The sequence below is a fragment of the Oncorhynchus mykiss genome, chromosome 8, assembly GCF_013265735.2.
Source record: "Oncorhynchus mykiss isolate Arlee chromosome 8, USDA_OmykA_1.1, whole genome shotgun sequence".
In the NCBI taxonomy this organism is placed as follows: Eukaryota; Metazoa; Chordata; class Actinopteri; order Salmoniformes; family Salmonidae; genus Oncorhynchus; species Oncorhynchus mykiss.
Window position 1 is genome coordinate 21,371,844 of NC_048572.1, and position 18,957 is coordinate 21,390,800.

Consider the following 18,957-nt stretch of genomic DNA (forward strand, 5'->3'; position numbering starts at 1 on the left):
GATGGATCAACAACATTGTAGTTACTGGACAATAAGAACCTACACTGAACAAAAATATAAAACGCTGCGTGTAAAGTTTGGTCCCATGTTTCAAGAGCTAAAATAAAAGATCCCAGAAATGTTCCATTCCCACAAAAAGCTTATTTCTCTCAAATTTTGTGAACAAATTTGTTTACATCCCTGCTAGTGAGCATTTCTCCTTTGCCAAGATAATCCATCCACCTGACAGGTGCGGCATAAAAAGAAGCTGATTAAACAGCATTATCATTACACTGGTGCACCTTGTGCTGAGGACAGTAAAAGGCCACTTTAAAATGTGCAGTTTTGTCACACAACACAATGCTACAGATGTCTCAAGTTTTGAGGGATTGTGCAATTGGCGTGCTGACTGCAGGAACGTCCACCAGAGCTGTTGCCAGAGAATTGAATGTTAATTTCTCTACCACAAATCTCCAACGTCATTTTTGAGAATTTGGCAGTACGTTCAACTGGCCTCACAACCGCAGACCCCGTGTAACCATGCCAGACCAGGACCTCCACATACGGCTTCTTCACCTGTGGGATTGTCTGAGACCAGCCACACAGATGGGTCACACCAGATACTGACTAGTTTTCTGATCCACTTTTGTTAAGGTACCTGTGACCAACATATCTGTATTCCCAGTCATGTGAAATCCATAGATTAGGGCCTAATGAATTTATTTCAATTGACTGATTTCCTTATATGAACTGGAACTCAGTAAAATCTTTTAAATTGTTGCATGTTGCATTTATATTTTTGTTCACTGTAAATGACATGCATCCTGTTTGCAATAAGTCACAAAAGTAAAACTGCAAAAACTTTATGTCCTGAATACAAAGTGTTATATTTAGGGCAAATCCAACACAATACATCACTGACTACCACTCTTCATATTTCCAAGCATGGTGGTGGATGCATCATGTTATGGGTATGCTTGTCATCGGCAAGAACTAGGGAGTTTTTTTAGGATAAAAATAAACAGAATAGAGCTAAGCAAAGGAAAAATCCTGCAGGAAAACCTGGTTCAGTCTGCTTTCCAACAGGCATTTGGAGAAATATTCACCTTTCAGCATGACAATAACCTAAAATACAAGGCCAAATATACATTGGAGTTGCTTACCAAGACGTGGCCTAGTTACAGTTTTGATTTAAATCTGCCTGGAAACTAGACTTGAATGGCTGTCAACAACCAACTTGACAGAGATTAAAAGAAAATATTGTACAATCCAGGTGTGCAAAGCTCTTAGAGACTTACCGTGAAAGACTCATAGCTGTAATCGCTGCTAAAGGTGATTCTAACATGTATTGACTCAGGCTTGTGAAAAACGAATATCTAATTTGCATAAGTTTTCATTTTCAATAAATTTGCAATAAAAACATGTTTTCACTTTGCTATTATGGGTTATTGTGTGTAGATCAATTTAATTTATTTTGAATTCAGGCTGTAACAACAAAATGTGGAATAAGTCAAGGGGTATGAGTACTTTCTGAAGGCACCTTAGGTCCCTCTCCTCACAAGGAAAACATTTTCCTCAGGGACCCATAAAGTCCGCCATGATGGATTTTCCCACCATCTTTAATTTTGCGAAAAACACTTAAATCGCTAGTTCTCTGCAACCAAATGACCAAAACTAGATATGTAGCATCTATGGACAAAGGTCTCAACGCAATATTTTCCAGACTAGTACCCGAAACATGGCCTCCATGATCAATAAACATTCACGTGGTCTGGCATATACATGCATATAAGTCAGTTACAGATTGTAATTTATATTGTAACAGCATTTGGTATACATGTTGCAAACACTGTAAAAACTCAACATGCAAGAACATTCATATCGGGGGTGCTGCAACGGGCACGTTTTGTTACTGTCAGTACAGTCGAGTTTGAATTGTTGTCACTAATTGGCCCATGGGGGGGGGGGGCTCTGCATCATTCATGGGGACTAAATGTTTACTGTTAGGGTAGTTTTAAAAGAGTTGCCTGCAGGAATGCTTTTTAAAATGTGCAGGGGCTGAAATTCCAAACAGAAAATATCTCCTGATTCCATTGGTGTGAAACAGAACAAAAGCAGAATTACCCCACTGGGGGAAAAAAAGCACCAGTTCACTGAGCCAAAGACCCAAGCTATTGCAAGGCATCCGATACAGCAGTGTTGAAATGCACTGCAATGTCTGATTATCAGAATATTACCACATCAAAACAATCTTGGATTCATTTTTTACTTGTTTTGTTAAATAACTGCCTTAGCTTCCTACCATCAAGTTTCTCAGGGGGTCACTTAGAAGCTTCTTAAGTGAACAGTGAAGAGGCAACACTCTTCACATTAGGCTCTGAATGCTGGCATTCTAGGCAGAGTTGCAAAGAAAAAAACATCTCAGACTGGCCAATAAAAATAAAAGATTAAGATGGGCAAAAGAACACAGACACTCGAGAGATGAACTCTGCCTAGAAGGCCAGCACCCCGGAGTCACCTCTTCACTGTTAACGTTGAGACTGGTATTTTGCGTTGAGACTGAAGCTGTCAGTTGAGGACTTGTGAGGCTTCCGTTTTTCAAACTAGAGACTCTAATGTACTTGTCCTCTTGCTCCGTTGTGTCCCAGGGCCTCCCACTCCTCTTTCTATTCTGGTTAGAGACAGTTTGCGCTGTTTTGTGAAGGGAGAAGTACACAGCGCTGTACGGGATCTTCAGTTTATTGGCAATTTCTTGCATGGGATTGCCTTCATTTCTCAGAACAAGAATAGAGAGACGAGATTCAGAAGAAAGTTCTTTGTTTCTGACCATTTTGAGCCTGTAATCGAACCCACAAATGCTGATGCTCCAGATACTCAACTAGTCAAAAGAAGGCCAGTTTTATTGCTTCTTTAATCAGCACAACTGTTTTCAGCTGTGCTAACATAATGGCAAAAGGGTTTTATAATGATCAATTAGCCTTTTAAAATGACAAACTTGGATTAGCTAACACAACGTGCCATTGGAACACAGGAGTGATGGTTGCTGATAATGGGCCTCTTTATGCCTATGTAGGATTTCCATTAAAAAATCTGCCGTTTCCAGCTACAATAGTCATTTACAACATTAACAATGTCTACACTGTATTTCTGATCAATTTGATGTAATTTTAATGGACAAAAAATGTGCTTTTCTTTCATAAACAAGGACATTTCTAAGTGACCCCAATCTTTTGAACGGTAGTGTATGTAAATGTAATATTTGGGTTTTTCATTTTTAATACATTTGCAAAACTTTCTAAAAATCTGTTTTTGCTTTGTCATTATGGGGTAGTGTGTGTGGATTGATGAGGGGGAAAAAAACTATTTAATCCATTTTAGAAAAAGGCTGTAATGTGACAACATTTTTTTAAAGTCAATGGGTCTGAATACTTTACAAATGCACTGTACAGTCAATTAACTCTTGTAAAGGGGCATGGCTGACAACAAGGTTATTTTCAGAGACAAATGCAGATGTAAATGCCAGACATCATCCTTCATTTTTTAACAAACTGACAATGGCGTGACCATTGTTACATCTGTAAATGCTACAAAGAAAACATAGAATTTTGATTTCAATATCCATTTTCTTACATTCAATTATAAATATTGAAAAATATTAACATTAATATTTTAAATATGTAAAAATATATTTGGCTAACGTTTTCATATATTGTTGAACATAATCTACTCTACGGGCATATATTAAAGTTCCAGAGTGGCCAATTTTATACATAGACATTGGTTACATTGTCTACTATGACAATCACAGCCCTCCTTTCACTTACTGCATATTATTGCAAATCACCAGTAGAGGGTGACCATTTTGAATCCATTTCACCGTCACCCTGTTGGTAATGTTTACAAATTGGATCTTAACGCTAAAAAGTAGCAGAGAACCCACTCTGGAACTTTGATATGCCCATAGAGTATATTATGTTCAACTGAAATATTAGCCAAATCAAAAATGTAATATTTTCAATATTCAGGTTTATATTTTCAATATTAGTAAATTAATGTCCGAAAATTATTAGACATCAAAATACTATTCATAGGCCTACAGAGCAAGCGGTAAGTCTTCATATGACACCAAGTTTTGCTTTGTAGCACCTACAGATAAAACATTATGGAGTCTTAAAGAAATGCTTCTGAATTTTGGTGACTAGTAAGTATTTTTTAAACCTCTGGCTTTGGCCTGAATGTGTCAATATCCACATTTCCATCCAGTTTTCATGTGAGTAAAGTCATACAGTAAAAAAAATCACAACAGCTGTGATAGAAACAGGAAGACAGATCATTTGTTTGTTCAACATGGTGAGATCTTTTTGTGTCTGTAAAATGAATTATGCGAGAAATGGCAGTGGAAATATTGATATAATATCCATCATATCAAAGTAAACTTGGAGCCCCACAATGATATGGTGTGGTCCTCCCACTACGATAAATTATGATGAACTTCACAGGGAAGTAAACGTGCACAGTAATGAGATTGATGCTCCTTTCCAATAAATAGAGGGTCTTACTTATCCTGTTGACATGATGATCAATGCTTGACTGACATTTGACAAATAAAAATATTATCCATAATGATCTCATCATGTAGACTAGCCTACCTAGCCTAGAGTGGAAAATGTGTCATCACACACACCGATTTTTAACAGCAACAAGTCAGTTTGGTGGAAACGGCGCATTTCAGTTTTCTTTATGCATATTTTTGAATATTTGCATTGAAAATCTGTGGCCAATTGGATGGATACCTAGATAAAGTGTAGTTCATACATGCATAATCTACGGTCTTACCTCAATTAACCATGAAATCCCTAGTTTGAAAGCAGCTTTTCACTGCAAGCTGTGCTGCGCCATTTTCCCTCATGTGGGCCAGCCCCCTAGCAATTCAAGTTCTAGCTTCAGCCCCTTGCCATTTGAGTGACAGCTAGCAAGACGGCCACAGAGCAGAGTGAGAGAGAGAGCAAAGACGTGGTGCACATATTGGCACATGTGACTTAATAAACAATTTTCTAGGACTACTTTTGGCTTGTGAGCGCTACTTTCAGAATTACTGGCTAAAAAGTATACAAAAGTACCACAGAATCTCTGGGTAAGGCAAAAATATCACGAATATTCAAATTTACAATTCATTATTTCTAAATCATGTTTTAAGATTCACATATTAAATATATGTTAAAGCACCAATGCACTTTTTAAATCACTGTATGTCTAATACATCACTGTTTGTTTATTTCTCTGAGCCTCCTTTTGCCATTGAAATGCTCATTCTGATTGTGTGGGCTTGTTGATAGAAATGTAAATATATTTACATACACAGCCCTGCTTGGCGGACAGGATCACCTAGAGCTCTTAAACTCAACTCTGGACCTCGAAGCCAGTTCCACTGTGGATTTTCATTGTTCCCCTCTAATCAGGGACTGATTTAGACCTGGGACACCAGGTGGATAATATTAATTATCAGGTAGAACCAGAAAAAAAGCTTGTAGGGTAAGAGTTGAATATGCCTCCTTTAGAGCCTACCCCGCTTACCCCTTCAAAGAAGGAGGATACATATGCAAATAAAAGATGACTGGTCATTGGTCAGAATAATCACATCAGATTGTGAGCCATGATCTGGGCCAAAAATACCATCCCACCTGAACAGGCTGAAATGACACAAAAATAGCATTATTATAATTTTTACAATTTCAGTGTTATTTCAACCTCAGTGTGGAAATATCATTAAAAAAAACAGGAAGTCACATTTTTAAACTGCACTGCCCCTTTAACAAGGACCCTTTAATTACATTTTGTGAAAATCTCCAAAATCACCCTAATGCAGCATTTGCCAGTATTAAACTAAACACAAACAGGACATTGTCCATCTGAGCCAAAGGTTAACCCTGCTTGGACTGGATACCCCATTTTCAGTTTCAACTTTTGCTCAGAGTGAACTTTTTGTCTGACTCTATATGGTTCCATTTGACGTCAGAGTGACTCTCATGAACCATGTAAGGCTCTTTGACCTGACTCACATTGAAATTACACTCCGAAATTAAACTCCCAAACTGCAAGTGACATTCAACCATGGCTCCGCAAAGAGCTTTAGTATTGATGATCTGCTTACAGAGACAGTGACTAGGATTGCTTGTTAGACCAAGCTCTGTATGACTATCTCTATATCATGCTGAGTTAAGTATTTCAAATATTTCACAAAATGTTATCAATTTATATTTGAAAGTATTTGATTCAAACAAGCACCAGTCTTCACATTCCATCTTAAAAGGGCCAGATAGATTCTGGGGTTCCCTTTAATAGTTCCAGACATTCTAACCATTTTATCTTCAGCTGTTCAGTGCCTAGTCATGCTGCCATAGGAAAGAGGAACAAAGTTGCGCTGTGAGACCCAGGAAGTGTTGCCTAGCCATGTGAATGGCTTGGATGCACCAGAACAATGCTCGCCGCCTGCCGTTTCCTCAGACAGCCACCCAAATTCCATGTATTATACCCCAGGTTGCCTGGCAGTGGAACCCTCCTATTGGAGCCTCAATCACACATTACCACCTGCCAAAAAACATTGGTTTAAAAGCCATGAAAATAACCACTACATTTTCAAAGTCACCGTTAATTTCTAGCTATTTCTATCAAACAGCCTTTTCTTTTGCAATACAGGAACCGGGGGAAAAAATGTTTTTGCTTCAGCAAATACATTTCTTGATCCATGTTTAATTATTGTTGTGTGAAGAGGTGGAGCAAGTATGTATTTCCAGCTGCAGAATTTTAGCCATTGCCTAAAATTTGCTCAGGAGCTCTTTTCAGGAGTTGAAACGATGAACCTCCCTTCAAGTGCTCCATCTGCTTGACTTTCACTAGGTTGAATGACAACAACTAATGAGTAAAAGAGATCCTATGCCTGGCAGAATCTGTCCTTACTACTATATTATAACTGATTAGATCACTCTCAATCCTGTGTGTTATCGATCTCAGCCTAAAGTACTGTCATTACAGATATACACTGAGTATACAAAACATTAAGGAAACCTGCTCTTTCCATGACAGACTGACTAGGTGAATCAAGGTGAAAGCTATGATCCCTTATTGATGTCACTTGTTAAATCCACTTCAATTAGTGTAGATAAAGGAGAGGAGACTGGTTAAAGGATTTTTAAGCCTTGGATTTCGACACCTTGTAGAGTCCATGCCCGGATGAACTGAGGCTGTTCTGAGGGCAAAAGGGGGCTTGCAAATCAATATTAGGGAGGTGGCCCTAATGCTTGGTATACTCAGTGTACATTGCCCAGTTGCACCATTGCAAGATAGTCAAAGAAATACATCTTATGAGGTGAGAGAACGCAACAAGGTTGGTAATTGAAATAAAAGAGCTCCATTGAAGGAGACGGAGCCTCCATTTTCTACAGTGAAGCATAAAATGTGTCTTGTTTATGCCCTGAGGCCAGGCGGGACAAAAATGACCCATAAGATAATGGATTCAGAGGACATGTCTCTTTTCATTCATCTTACAACCCACCATGCAAGCAATGAATGTTATTACAGTTGTTGTAATATTTAATAAAAAATAGAAAGTGTGTCAGGCAGCCAAGAAAAGCTGCAAAAAAAGATGGATCATTGCAGTAAACGCATTGTTGTGGGAAATTACCACAGAGCCAAAGATCTGCTTCGACTGAATAAAGTGGAGGGACAGAAATCAAGTTTGGTGCAATGGTGCTACTCTGTTCTCTGTTGTTGTGTTGATGAATTCCCTCGAGTTAGTCTGTGACAGGCTGCAAAACAATAAAACTACACAGTCCCTAAAGGGAAAAGCAGTTCCGAAACCTATATTGCTTGTAATTGTCCACCATTCCTCTTTAGGATAGAGTACATCTTTACATAATTTATATAATGCAGTTTACAAAGCTATTGTTTACCTGCTCACTACATTACACTACCTGATGAATGTTTTTGTTTCAAATATTGATTTGCATGTAAACATTTAGCCTTATCAAAAAAATAGATCCTGAAGCTGCCATTAGCCTATAGGAAAAAGGTTAGAGAGATGGGGAAAACAGGAGTAGTTGATAGACTCACCGATGTGTCTATCTAGTGGTGTAGCAGACTCCCTTTTCTGATATTCCGTCATGGCATCAGCTAATCCAAGCTTCCGCAAACACAACACTTCACAACCCTGATACAAGGATGCTCCATTCCATCAGAAGCACATTCATCTGCATCCATCCAGCCATTTCAGATATTGCCTTTTTCATATCTCTTGGCATAGAAAGAGTATTATTGTATTCTTGGACAATTCAGTACAGTAACTTCCAGCTGGTCACAGAAACCTTGAAGCCTGATTCTTTGAGGCAGCCCATCCTGATAACAAAAACAACAGTGAGTCACTTTCACAGTGAAGAGTGGAATTTTCTCCCTCCAGGACAACAACAGCCCCAAAGCAGCCGAGTGGGCAGCCCAATCTGGGCCTGCACAGACTACACCTTGCGGGACATTGTACTCTGGCTATATGGGAGTTCTAGGGATGAAGAGGAGCAGCAGATGGCAAGGAGAAAGTAGAGAGTAGGCAGACCAAGGCAAGACCACCAGCTGTCATCCTCCACTGTGCCCTCTCACTGTCGCAGCTGGACATCCATTACCCCTGTCTGAGGCTCAGAGGCACACACAGTAAGCAGATACACAAGCCACAGACATTCCACAAGAGAAGAACCAACACAAAGCACAACTTGCTCGAGTATAGAGTGTACACACAAACACACTTCTTAAGGTGATATGGCACTGGCAAACACACACACACACACACACACACACACACACACACACACACACACACACACACACACACACACACACACACACACACACACACACACACACACACACACACACACACACACACTGTTGATCCAAACTAAATCTTAGCAGAGAGAGGAATAAAATAAAGCAACAGAGTATTAATTTAACAACTCTGATCCTGGGGTTTGGATGACTCAAGTAAACCCTTGTTTTCAATTAATGAGTCTCCAACTAGTTTGGATAGGCTTTGCTGTAAGAACCATATAGGTGCTCCCAAGTGGCGCAGCGGTCTAAGGTACTGCATCTCAGTGCTAGAGGCATCACTACAGACACCCTGGTTTGAATCCAGGCTGTATCACAACCGGCCGTGATTGGGAGTCCCATAGGGCGGCGCACAATTGACCCAGCATGGTCCGGGTTTGGCCGGTCTAGGCCGTCATTGTAAATGCTGGCCTTCTAGGCAGAGTTCCAGTGTCTGTGTTCTTTTTACCATCTTTTATTTTTATTAGCCAGTCTGAGATATGGCTTTTTCTTTGCAACTCTGCCTAGAAGGCCAGCATCCCGGAGTCACGTCTTCACTGTTGATGTTGAGACTGGTGTTTTGCGGCTATTATTTAATGAAGCTGCCAGTTGAGGACTTGTGAGAGGTATGTTTCTCAAACTAGACACTCTAATGTTCTTGTCCTCTTGATCAGATGTGCACCGGGGTCTCCCACTCCTCTTTTTATTCTGGTTAGGGCCAGTTTGCGCTGTTCTGTGAAGGGAGAAGTACACCGCGTTGTACAAGATCTTCAGTTTCTTGGCAATTTCTCACCTTCATTTCTCAGAACAAGAAATAGACTGACGAGTTTCAGAAGAAAGTTCTTTGTTTCTAGCCTTTTGAGCCTGTAATCGAACCCACAAATGCTGATGCTCCCAGATACTCAACTAGTCTAAAGACGGACAGTTTTATTGCTTCTTTACTCAGCACAACCGTTTTCAGCTGTGCTAACATAATTGCAAAAGGGTTTTCTAATGATCAATTAGCCTTTTAAAATTATAAACTTGGATTAGCTAAAACAACGTGCCATTGGAACACAGAAGTGATGATTGCTGATAATGGGCCTCTGTATGCCTATGTAGGTATTCCATAAAAAAATCTGCATTTCCAGGTACAATAGTCATTTACAACATAAACAATGTCTAAACTGTATTTCTGATCAATTTGATGTTATTTTAATGGAACAAAAAAAGTGTAATTTCTTTTAAAAACAAGGAAATTTGTGACCCGAAAAAAAAACAAGGAAAGTGACCCGAAAACTTTTCAACTAGAGGAGGTCGGCCGATTAATCGGAATGGCCGATTAATTAGGGCCAATTTCAAGTTTTCATAACAATCGGAAATCGGTATTTTAAGACACCAATTGTGCCATTTTTTAATATATTTTTTTACAACTTTATTTAATCTTTATTTAACTAGGCACGTCAGCTAAGAACACATTCTTATTTTCAATGACGGCCTAGGAACGGTGGGTTAACTGCCTCATTCAGGAGCAGAACGACAGATTTTCACCTTGTCAGCTCGGGGGATCCAATCTTGCAACCTTACAGTTAACTAGTCCAACGCAATAACGACCGTTACACTCCACAAGGAGACTGCCTGTTACGCGAATGCAGTAAGGTAAGGTAAGTTGCTAGCTAGCATGAAACTTATCTTATAAAATACAAATCAATCATAATCACTAGTTAACTACACATGGTTGATGATATTACTAGATATTATCTAGCGTGTCCTGCGTTGCGTATAATCTGACTGAGCATACAAGTATCTAAGTATCTTATCTGACTGAGCGGTGGTAGGCAGAAGCAGGCGCGTAAACATTCATTGAAACAGCACTTTCGTGCGTTTTGCCAGCAGTTCTTCGTTGTGCTCAAGCATTGCGCTGTTTATGACTTCAAGCCTATCAACTCCCGAGATGAGGCTGGTGTAACCGAAGTGAAATGGCTGGCTAGTTAGCGTGCGCTAATAACGTTTCAAACGCCACTCGCTCTGAGCCTTGGGGTGGTTGTTTCCCTTGCTCTGTATGGGTAACACTGCTTCGAGGGTGGCTTTTGTCGTTGTGTTCCTGGTTCGAGCCCAAGGAGGAGCGAGGAGAGGGACGGAAGCTATACTGTTACACTGGCAATACTAAAGTGCCTATAAGAACATCCAATAGTCAAAGGTTAATGAAATACAAATGGTATAGAGGGAAATAGTCCTATAATTCCTATAATAACTACAACCTAAAACTTCTTACCTGGGAATATTGAAGACTCATGTTAAAAGGAACCACCAGCTTTCATATGTTCTCATGTTCTGAGCAAGGAACTTAAACGTTAGCTTTCTTACATTGCACATATTGCACTTTTACTTTCTTCTCCAACACTTTGTTTTTGCATTATTTAAACCAAATTGAACATGTTTCATTATTTATTCGAGGCTAAATTGATTTTATTGATGTATTATATTAAGTTAAAATATGTGTTCATTCAGTATTGTTGTAATTGTCATTATTACAAATACCAATTAATCGGTCCTCCAATAATCGGTATCGGCGTTGAAAAATCATAATCGGTCGACCTCTATTTTCAACTGTAGTGTATATATAAATATAATTCAAATAATATAAAAGAGAGAAAAAAAAGGCAAACTTACTGAACAAAGGGGCTTGACAGGTATTTTTCACCCAGACTCTCCACTTGACATTATGCTGATGACCACTGTCACGGAATTTGCAGAGACCAGTAATTACTTATTTTCTGACCAGTGAATAGCATACACTACAATTGCTCATTTGAACCCTTAAGAGAGTCTGGAATGCTGGTTTTGGGCTTTGGACATAATTTGAGAGAAAAGTAACACCTTTTAAAAGCAGAACACAAGCAGGATGAAAATCTAAACATTACTCTTGTTATGTCCGTCGTCGGAATGAGACCAAAGCGCAGCGTGGAAAGTGTACATCTGTATTTATTTTAGATGAACAACAAAAGATGAACGTAACGTTCTGCAGGCTACACAGTAACAAGATCCCACAAACTCAGGTGGAAAACAGGCTGCCTAAGTATGATTCCCAATCGGAGACAACAATAGACAGCTGCCTCTGATTGGGAACCATACCCGGCCAACAAAGAAATAGAAAACTAGAATGCCCACCCAAATCACACCCTGACCTAACCAAATAGAGAAATGAACAGGCTCTCTAAGGTCAGGGCGTGACAGTAGTACCCCCCCCCAAAGGTGCGGACTCCGGCCGCAAAACCTGACTAGGAGGGAGGGTCCGGGTGGGCATCTAGCCTCGGTGTGGCGCCGGTTCGGGGCGTAGACCCCGCTCCGCTTGCTGATCCCTCCGCTTCCGTGAAACCGGACCGCGGATCATCGCAGGAGGCTCCGGACCGTGGATCGTCGCCGGAGGAACCGGACGGTGGATCGTCGCCGAGGACTCCGGACCGTGGATCGTCGCCGGAGGAACCGGACCGTGGCTCGTCGCCGTGGCTCGTCGCCGGAGGAACCGGACCGTCGCCGGAGGAACCGGACAGTGGATCGTCGCCGGAGGAACCGGACAGTGGATCGTCACCTGAGGAACCGGAGCGTGGATTGTCGCCGGAGGCTCCGGGCCGTGGACCGTCTCAGGAGGTTAAGTTTACACTGAAAGTGTTGTTTTTTTTCATCTCAAAAATGTATACAAATTATTTTTTAAAGTTTTAGTTGCAATACAAAAAAAAATTACAACGGACCAAGGCATTAACAAGGCATTCTGCATTATAAGATTATCAGCTATACAGGTGGGACCATGTGAACGACAATCCCAATGCTCCGTTTTAACCCTATAACGTGTGCAGCAATTTAAACTTTAGATTTTTGAAAAGTATTTCTTGCTGATGTTAAATATAGGTATGTTTCCAAAACAGTACCCCCAAGTAATGCTTAAAGTTCAGTCCAAGCCGCCCGGCAAAAAGATGCGTCCCCTGGCCAAAAGATAACAGTACTCCCAAGGGCAGAAGACAGCGCCTATGAATGGACTAACCGCGCGACCCAACTGGAAATCACAATTTGGGAACCACTAGGCTACTACTTTAGGTAATTGTGATTTATGCAGGTGGTTGATGATTGCTGATTCTTCATGCTACAACACGATTGTTTCCATACAAATATCAAAAACACATAACCAAAAACAGCATTTCAATATGTATTGAAATACGACAATGTAGGCTAATGTAAAATTGCATTCACACACTGCTGAAATATGTTTTTCTTGCTCTGACCAATTGCTCCGCTGTTTCAGAAAATGACGTTTTGATAAACGTGCACTGAATTTAAACTTGGCAAGTGGTGCTTTACAAAAGAAACGAATGAAGCAACAATAATACGCTATGTCAAGTGTTTGATGTCAAATTAAAAACGAATAATTATACATAGCCTATGCTCGAATTGTATGCATTTTATCACATTTGGTCCAGTCAAGTTGGGAGTAGCCTAACATTTCTCATTCTTACCTGCTAAACACTTTTCTTATCCTTTGAACCAGGGTCGGCGATGCCGTGATGGTTTCTGGAGGCATGGTCTCAATGGTGTTGACAACATGATTCTGCTGCGAGGATATCATCTCTGAACTAAACATTTAACGACCAGAAACCAGGGTGCATTCTGCTCCGTGCAAGGAGAGGACGTAGGTCTCGGATACTCCACGAGGGACTAGATCCGATTATCGGTGCGCGCGATGGACAACCTCAGCATTCATTCCATGGTTCACACAGGTGAAGATGATAACGCTGCTATATTTACAAAAAGTGAAGAATGTGTGTTGGCCACACACGCGGGGAGTTCATGAAAGATGCACCTGTACCCTAATGAAATGTTTGCAGAGGTACCCCGGTTCGTCAGTGTGCATTTTCTGAATGCCTACTTCAGACTGTGCGGTGATTATGAGAGGCGACTGGTTTTGGAAGGGACGTGAACTACCTTTATTAGCCAGCAGGGAGAGTGCATTCACCACAGTTAGTGCTGTTGAACCTGAGGGAAAAAAAACACTGATTTCGGTCTAGTGTTGGAATACAGCAATGTAAATAGCCTGCAGATAAAGCGGATAGTTGTGCTCTATATACATAGTCCCTACAAATAGTCTGGTGTGGGGTTATAACAGGTGTTCATTGGCGAAAATAAGCATTATGGAAATGTAAACCTATTTTTACTTTTTCAGTTTGAAAACTGACTGAATATTCCATATGGATATAACCTAATGATTCTATTTTAATGGATAAAAGAAAGGAAATATTTGTATATTCATTCAAATAAATGTCATGTCATCCATATCAGTTGAATCACAGCAATGTTTCCAGTGCCTTTGAATATGTCTACTTTATTCACCAAACCTTAAAATCTCTCTACCTTGAAGTCAAGTTAGCTGTTGCATAGTCCCGCCCTCCCTAACTCTGTACCGAAGCTAGCTGTCACAAGATCAGATGTCAAGGAAAGCTGTCACAAACAAAAGATGGGTTAGTGGTGATGAGACTTATGCACAACTAAAAACAGTGAGCTGAGCTTTGCTTCCTCTAGTCAGAAAGACACCTCAACATAACCTAGTCATTTTTTTTTCTCTCTCTGCTTCTCTGCCCACACAGGGACATTTTCCCAGACAGTCAAGACGGGCTTGTTTTGGAGCTGTCAATCTTCTGGTGGAAACCACGAGTCACTCAGAGCGACAATCACAATGTTTACAGGGAGAAAAACAGCATGTTCCATGAATAATGAAATTATGAATGATGAAATGTAATCTGAGCAGCAATGGGAGGAAAGGGCCTCTTCTCTCTGATGTAATTCTACAGCAGCACAGTGTATGAGAATCTAGATACTGTTGAATCATCGGGGGTCATTATTGTCATTCAAATGGCCATGTTACACCGTGTCAGAGGGCTTACTACAGCATCTATTTAAGCCTTTTTAATGGCTCAGCACAGCAGTCCCTATGTTCTGGAGAACTGTGGGGGGTTTTCTAGCCTGGAACACCATGTGGATCCGTCAGCCTGTCACACACACATCATTATGAGGCCATGAACGATGACAGGTGAACAACACATTATGTTAATATAAAGGCTTTGGTTTGGGGTACATTGGTGGTGGAGTTTACCTTGTGATCTTCTTTGGTCAGCACTACTTTACGAATAGGACCGTCTCCTTGGGTCTTCTTCAGTACATGTGTTTCCTGAGGGAGAGATCAAACAGGTAAATAAATAATCAGTGATAATCAAACAGTGAAAAAAAACCTTAACTACAATGAATATCAATTAATATATTATCCCTAGTGTTGGCTCCAACATACCACTCACATGCCCACTGGAGATGGGCATGTGGTCGTTGTGGCCCACATCAAGTGCCTCCACAGCCTTTAACAGTTTGAGGAAGTCTCTCTACTACCTGTGCATCTGGAAAGTAACTGCACTTTCCTGTCAACCTGCTGGCTGCTGCACAAATCACGATGACTCATTCTCACCCCTCTTGTTAATTAGGCAGAATGAAACACATAATTAAAGTGTAATTGACAGGGGAATTGATGAAGTAAATTGTTTCACCCAGGCAGAGTTTTAAGCAGGGTTGGGGTAAATTCCATTTAAATTCCAGTCTATTCAGAAAGTGAACCAAATTCAAATTTCAAATGTCCCTCATTGAAAAGCATTGAAGAGAATTGGCATTGGAATGTCAGATTACTTCCTGAATTGACTGAAATTCAACTTGACCTCAACCCAGGATTTAAGTAGAAAGTATTCTGCCAAATTCACCTGGAATTCCAAATGTTAGAGGATTAGTTCGATATTAGTTGCTGAGTCTGTCAGCAGAACCACAGCCATGATAGGAGAGTATTGCATGTATGTATAAATATTTCTGCGTAACAATACGGACATTCTGCTGTGGAAGTTGTGAATGGCCATTGAATCTCTGTCGCAATAGCATTTTGCAGTAGCCTATTTTTTGTGTGCTGGAGTTACAGAATTAGCTGAGGACAGAGCTCTTTTCACTGGAACAGAGGAAAACGCTCAGGGTAGCTGATAGCAGCTATGGATTTAGTCCATCTTAGACCTCTAATACTTGTGAGAGGCTGGTTTTAGTCCGTCTGTAAGATGTAGTCTGTCCTAGACCACTGATTCTCATCCTATTCGGACTTAGAGACAATGGAACAGCTTTGGCCTTGTATTCCTGATATGGGGGGTACTCCCGGGGCCATATGTGTACAAATGGACTTACTTTACTTTATAAATATCTGACTATATTTAACTATGCTGGATGTTCTTCTTCCTCTATTTTGGTCGCAGCATGAAATGCAGAAGAAAACAGTAATTACTCAGAATGTAAGCAATTTATGTTTATTTCTGTTTCATGATGTGATTTGTGAAATGAATGCAGTCATTTTATTGGGATGGGTCCTACACAGGCAGTCCAATTCTGATATTTTTCCCAATTATTGGCAAAAGAGCTGACCTAATTGGTCCAAATACCAATTAGTGGAAAATATCCGAATTAGGCTGCGTGTGTAAACATAGCCTAGCCATAGTCTTTTTCATGGGCTGAACTGATGACACACACTTCCACTGTCCGTCTCAGCCCCTCAGAACCTTAGCAGGTTGTTAGTACACCGAGAGACGGGTGCGGTCAAGGATGTACCTCGTCAATGTATTGACTTGTGTTGCTCCAAATAATATACCTGTGGGGCTAATAAATCCAACTGTTTGTTAAACGGGCCGATGCCAGTTAGAACGCTCTAGATATTATCTGCTAACACACACTTTAATTAGGCTACATATTACATTATTATATAGTCATTCAGATGTGGTTTATTTACGTTTGTTGGTACATGTTTGGAATGGCTGCTTCCTACAATTACATGTTCCCAGACAGCACAAATCACCCATCCGCTGGAGGTTGAAAAGGCGCTGCGAAACATTGTCATGCACCAATACTCCAGCTATCACCTATCAGAGTTGTCATGGAAACATACAACGATCTGGGGGAGTTGTAGTATTTCTGCCACACACACACACACAACACCTCCAGACGCACAGGCACACACTCTCTCTCTGATCTCTGTGTGTCTACTCCACTCAAGGACCACTTTCAATACAGGAAGGAATCCTCAGAGATACAGTAGCTGGTCCCTTCCCAGTCCACGTCTGTGGTTATTTTATGGAACGTACTCTACACACGTGCAGCATTGTGCATGTTCAAGGACTGATCATTTCTTTCAACGTGTTGTTGTGGTACTGTGCTGTTTGTCTGTTCATATTCAGTACAATCCTTTCAAGCAGCAGTCTTTCTTTCGCATTCCTCGAGGCAGCCCTCAAGGTACTCATAGATTATTCATGATAACTAGGCATTAATAAAACAGCAACAAATCAGCCAGTGTGCCAGTTAGCAGGATCTGTTTTTGTTGTCGTTGTCGATTTCGTAAGCTGAGATGCATTATTAGAGGAATAAGCACACAGAGGAATCAGTCACTGCAAGATAATTGTGGTGCTCTCTGAAAGGCTATCAGTAGCCAAACCCTATTTCCAATTTCAAACCCTGTGTAGTGATCCATCAGGGGCTATTCATCTTATCTGGTGTGGTAGTGGAGCATGACAGATGTCCTGTGAAGGCAAAGAAATAACGACCCAACTGTGTAGGCATTAAATATAGTAGGCTAAATCATTCAAATGAATAAAACAGAGGCCACTAGCAGGTCTTAATAAAACCTAATAGTCCTTGGATGTATTTATGTCTTCCCTAATGTGTCCTGACTGGGCTTGTGTGTATATAAAGGGACCTAAAATGATGATTTAGCCTTGGACTAATCCATCAAGATATTATTCTGAATCAATGTGCTGTGAATAATTCATGTAGATTTACCAACACTGGGGTTGGGCTTTGCTCTTTCCAGAGATTGATCTGATACTATTCATAGTAGCAACATACTGTGACACCTCTCAACTTAAACCCAATGGATATTCACTGCAGTTTTACTGTTAATACTGAATCAAGTCAAAATGGGGGACTGCCACAGGTTATGACTGATCAAGACAAGGAGTGCTGTTTATTGTAGTAGTAGACCAAGGTCTATTAATGTTGCCTTTAAGTATTGAGTCATTTATCTTAAAATGATGAAACTACAGAGATGAACAAAAAAGACAGCAGGATCCCACCTCATAAATTAGTAGTTTATAACCAGTTTTCCATTTCAGTTCATTTAAAATGGGTACACATGTAATTGGTTTCTATATCGTTTTTCTAAATCAATAAGAAATGTTTGACATATTATTTACAATCATACACAGATGAACAACATGGTTGCCATGGTTACTTCAGCGCTACACAGGAAACATTATTCACAATGCGAAAACCCCTTCCAGGCCCTACCCCAGTTCACAGTGGCGTTGGCACTGTTTACAACTAGAAGCCCATGTCTGTGCATGTGTTTATTTCCCCACCAGACTGAACATGAAGATTAAAATAAACATTCACAAATGAAGTACAAGCCTCCTACAAGGTCACATGTTCATAATTGTTCATTAATGCACCCACAGCCATATTTATAATTAGCTGCTTATAGCCAGCATACTGGAAACTGACGGAGCTTTCTGCCATCCCCTTGTCGATCAATCAGCAGGGAGAACAGTCAACTGAAAGGAAGGAGTAATTAAAATAGGCTTTAGTCGTTCTACATCAGCTGTAAAAACTGTTAACATCTCATATAAGACTTTTGGCTCATGAGCACCACTATCAAAACTACTGAAATTATAGAAATGTTCAGAGCATCACTTTAAGACAATTTTTTACAGCAAAATTCTCATGGATAGGAAGGAATCTTTTAAGACAATAAACCTCTACAAAATTACCAATTTATTGTATAGAGAAAGAGAGAGAAGCTCAGTCTGTCACCTTTTCTCATGTTACACTGGATCAAATCTAATCTCCTAAAGGCATCGCTAGGGTTGTTAGAGAAGTAAATATTGCATTTTGGATAAATGAGACACCAACATTTCAGCGTTAAAAAATTCCTAAGCTTACTAGAGGAAAGTCCTCTCCCTTGCGAGGATGCGTTGTGAACATAACGCAATTTCCCTTCTTTCTCAATGACTGGCGTTTTCAACATTTATTTAAATGTTTTGG

At 40.2% G+C, this 18,957-nt stretch overlaps 1 protein-coding gene across 1 annotated transcript in view; it reads right to left on the minus strand.

Moving 5' to 3' along the window:
• LOC110529587 (solute carrier family 35 member F1) overlaps nt 1–13,760 on the minus strand; it is a 138,452-nt gene extending 124,692 nt beyond the window's left edge. Inside the window, exon 1 of the mRNA XM_021611930.2 lies at nt 13,317–13,760. Within this exon, the coding sequence (XP_021467605.1) occupies nt 13,317–13,441 (125 nt within the window). The 5' untranslated portion in view covers nt 13,442–13,760. The remainder of the gene's footprint in view (nt 1–13,316) is intronic.
• Nucleotides 13,761–18,957: the final 5,197 nt, after the last annotated feature.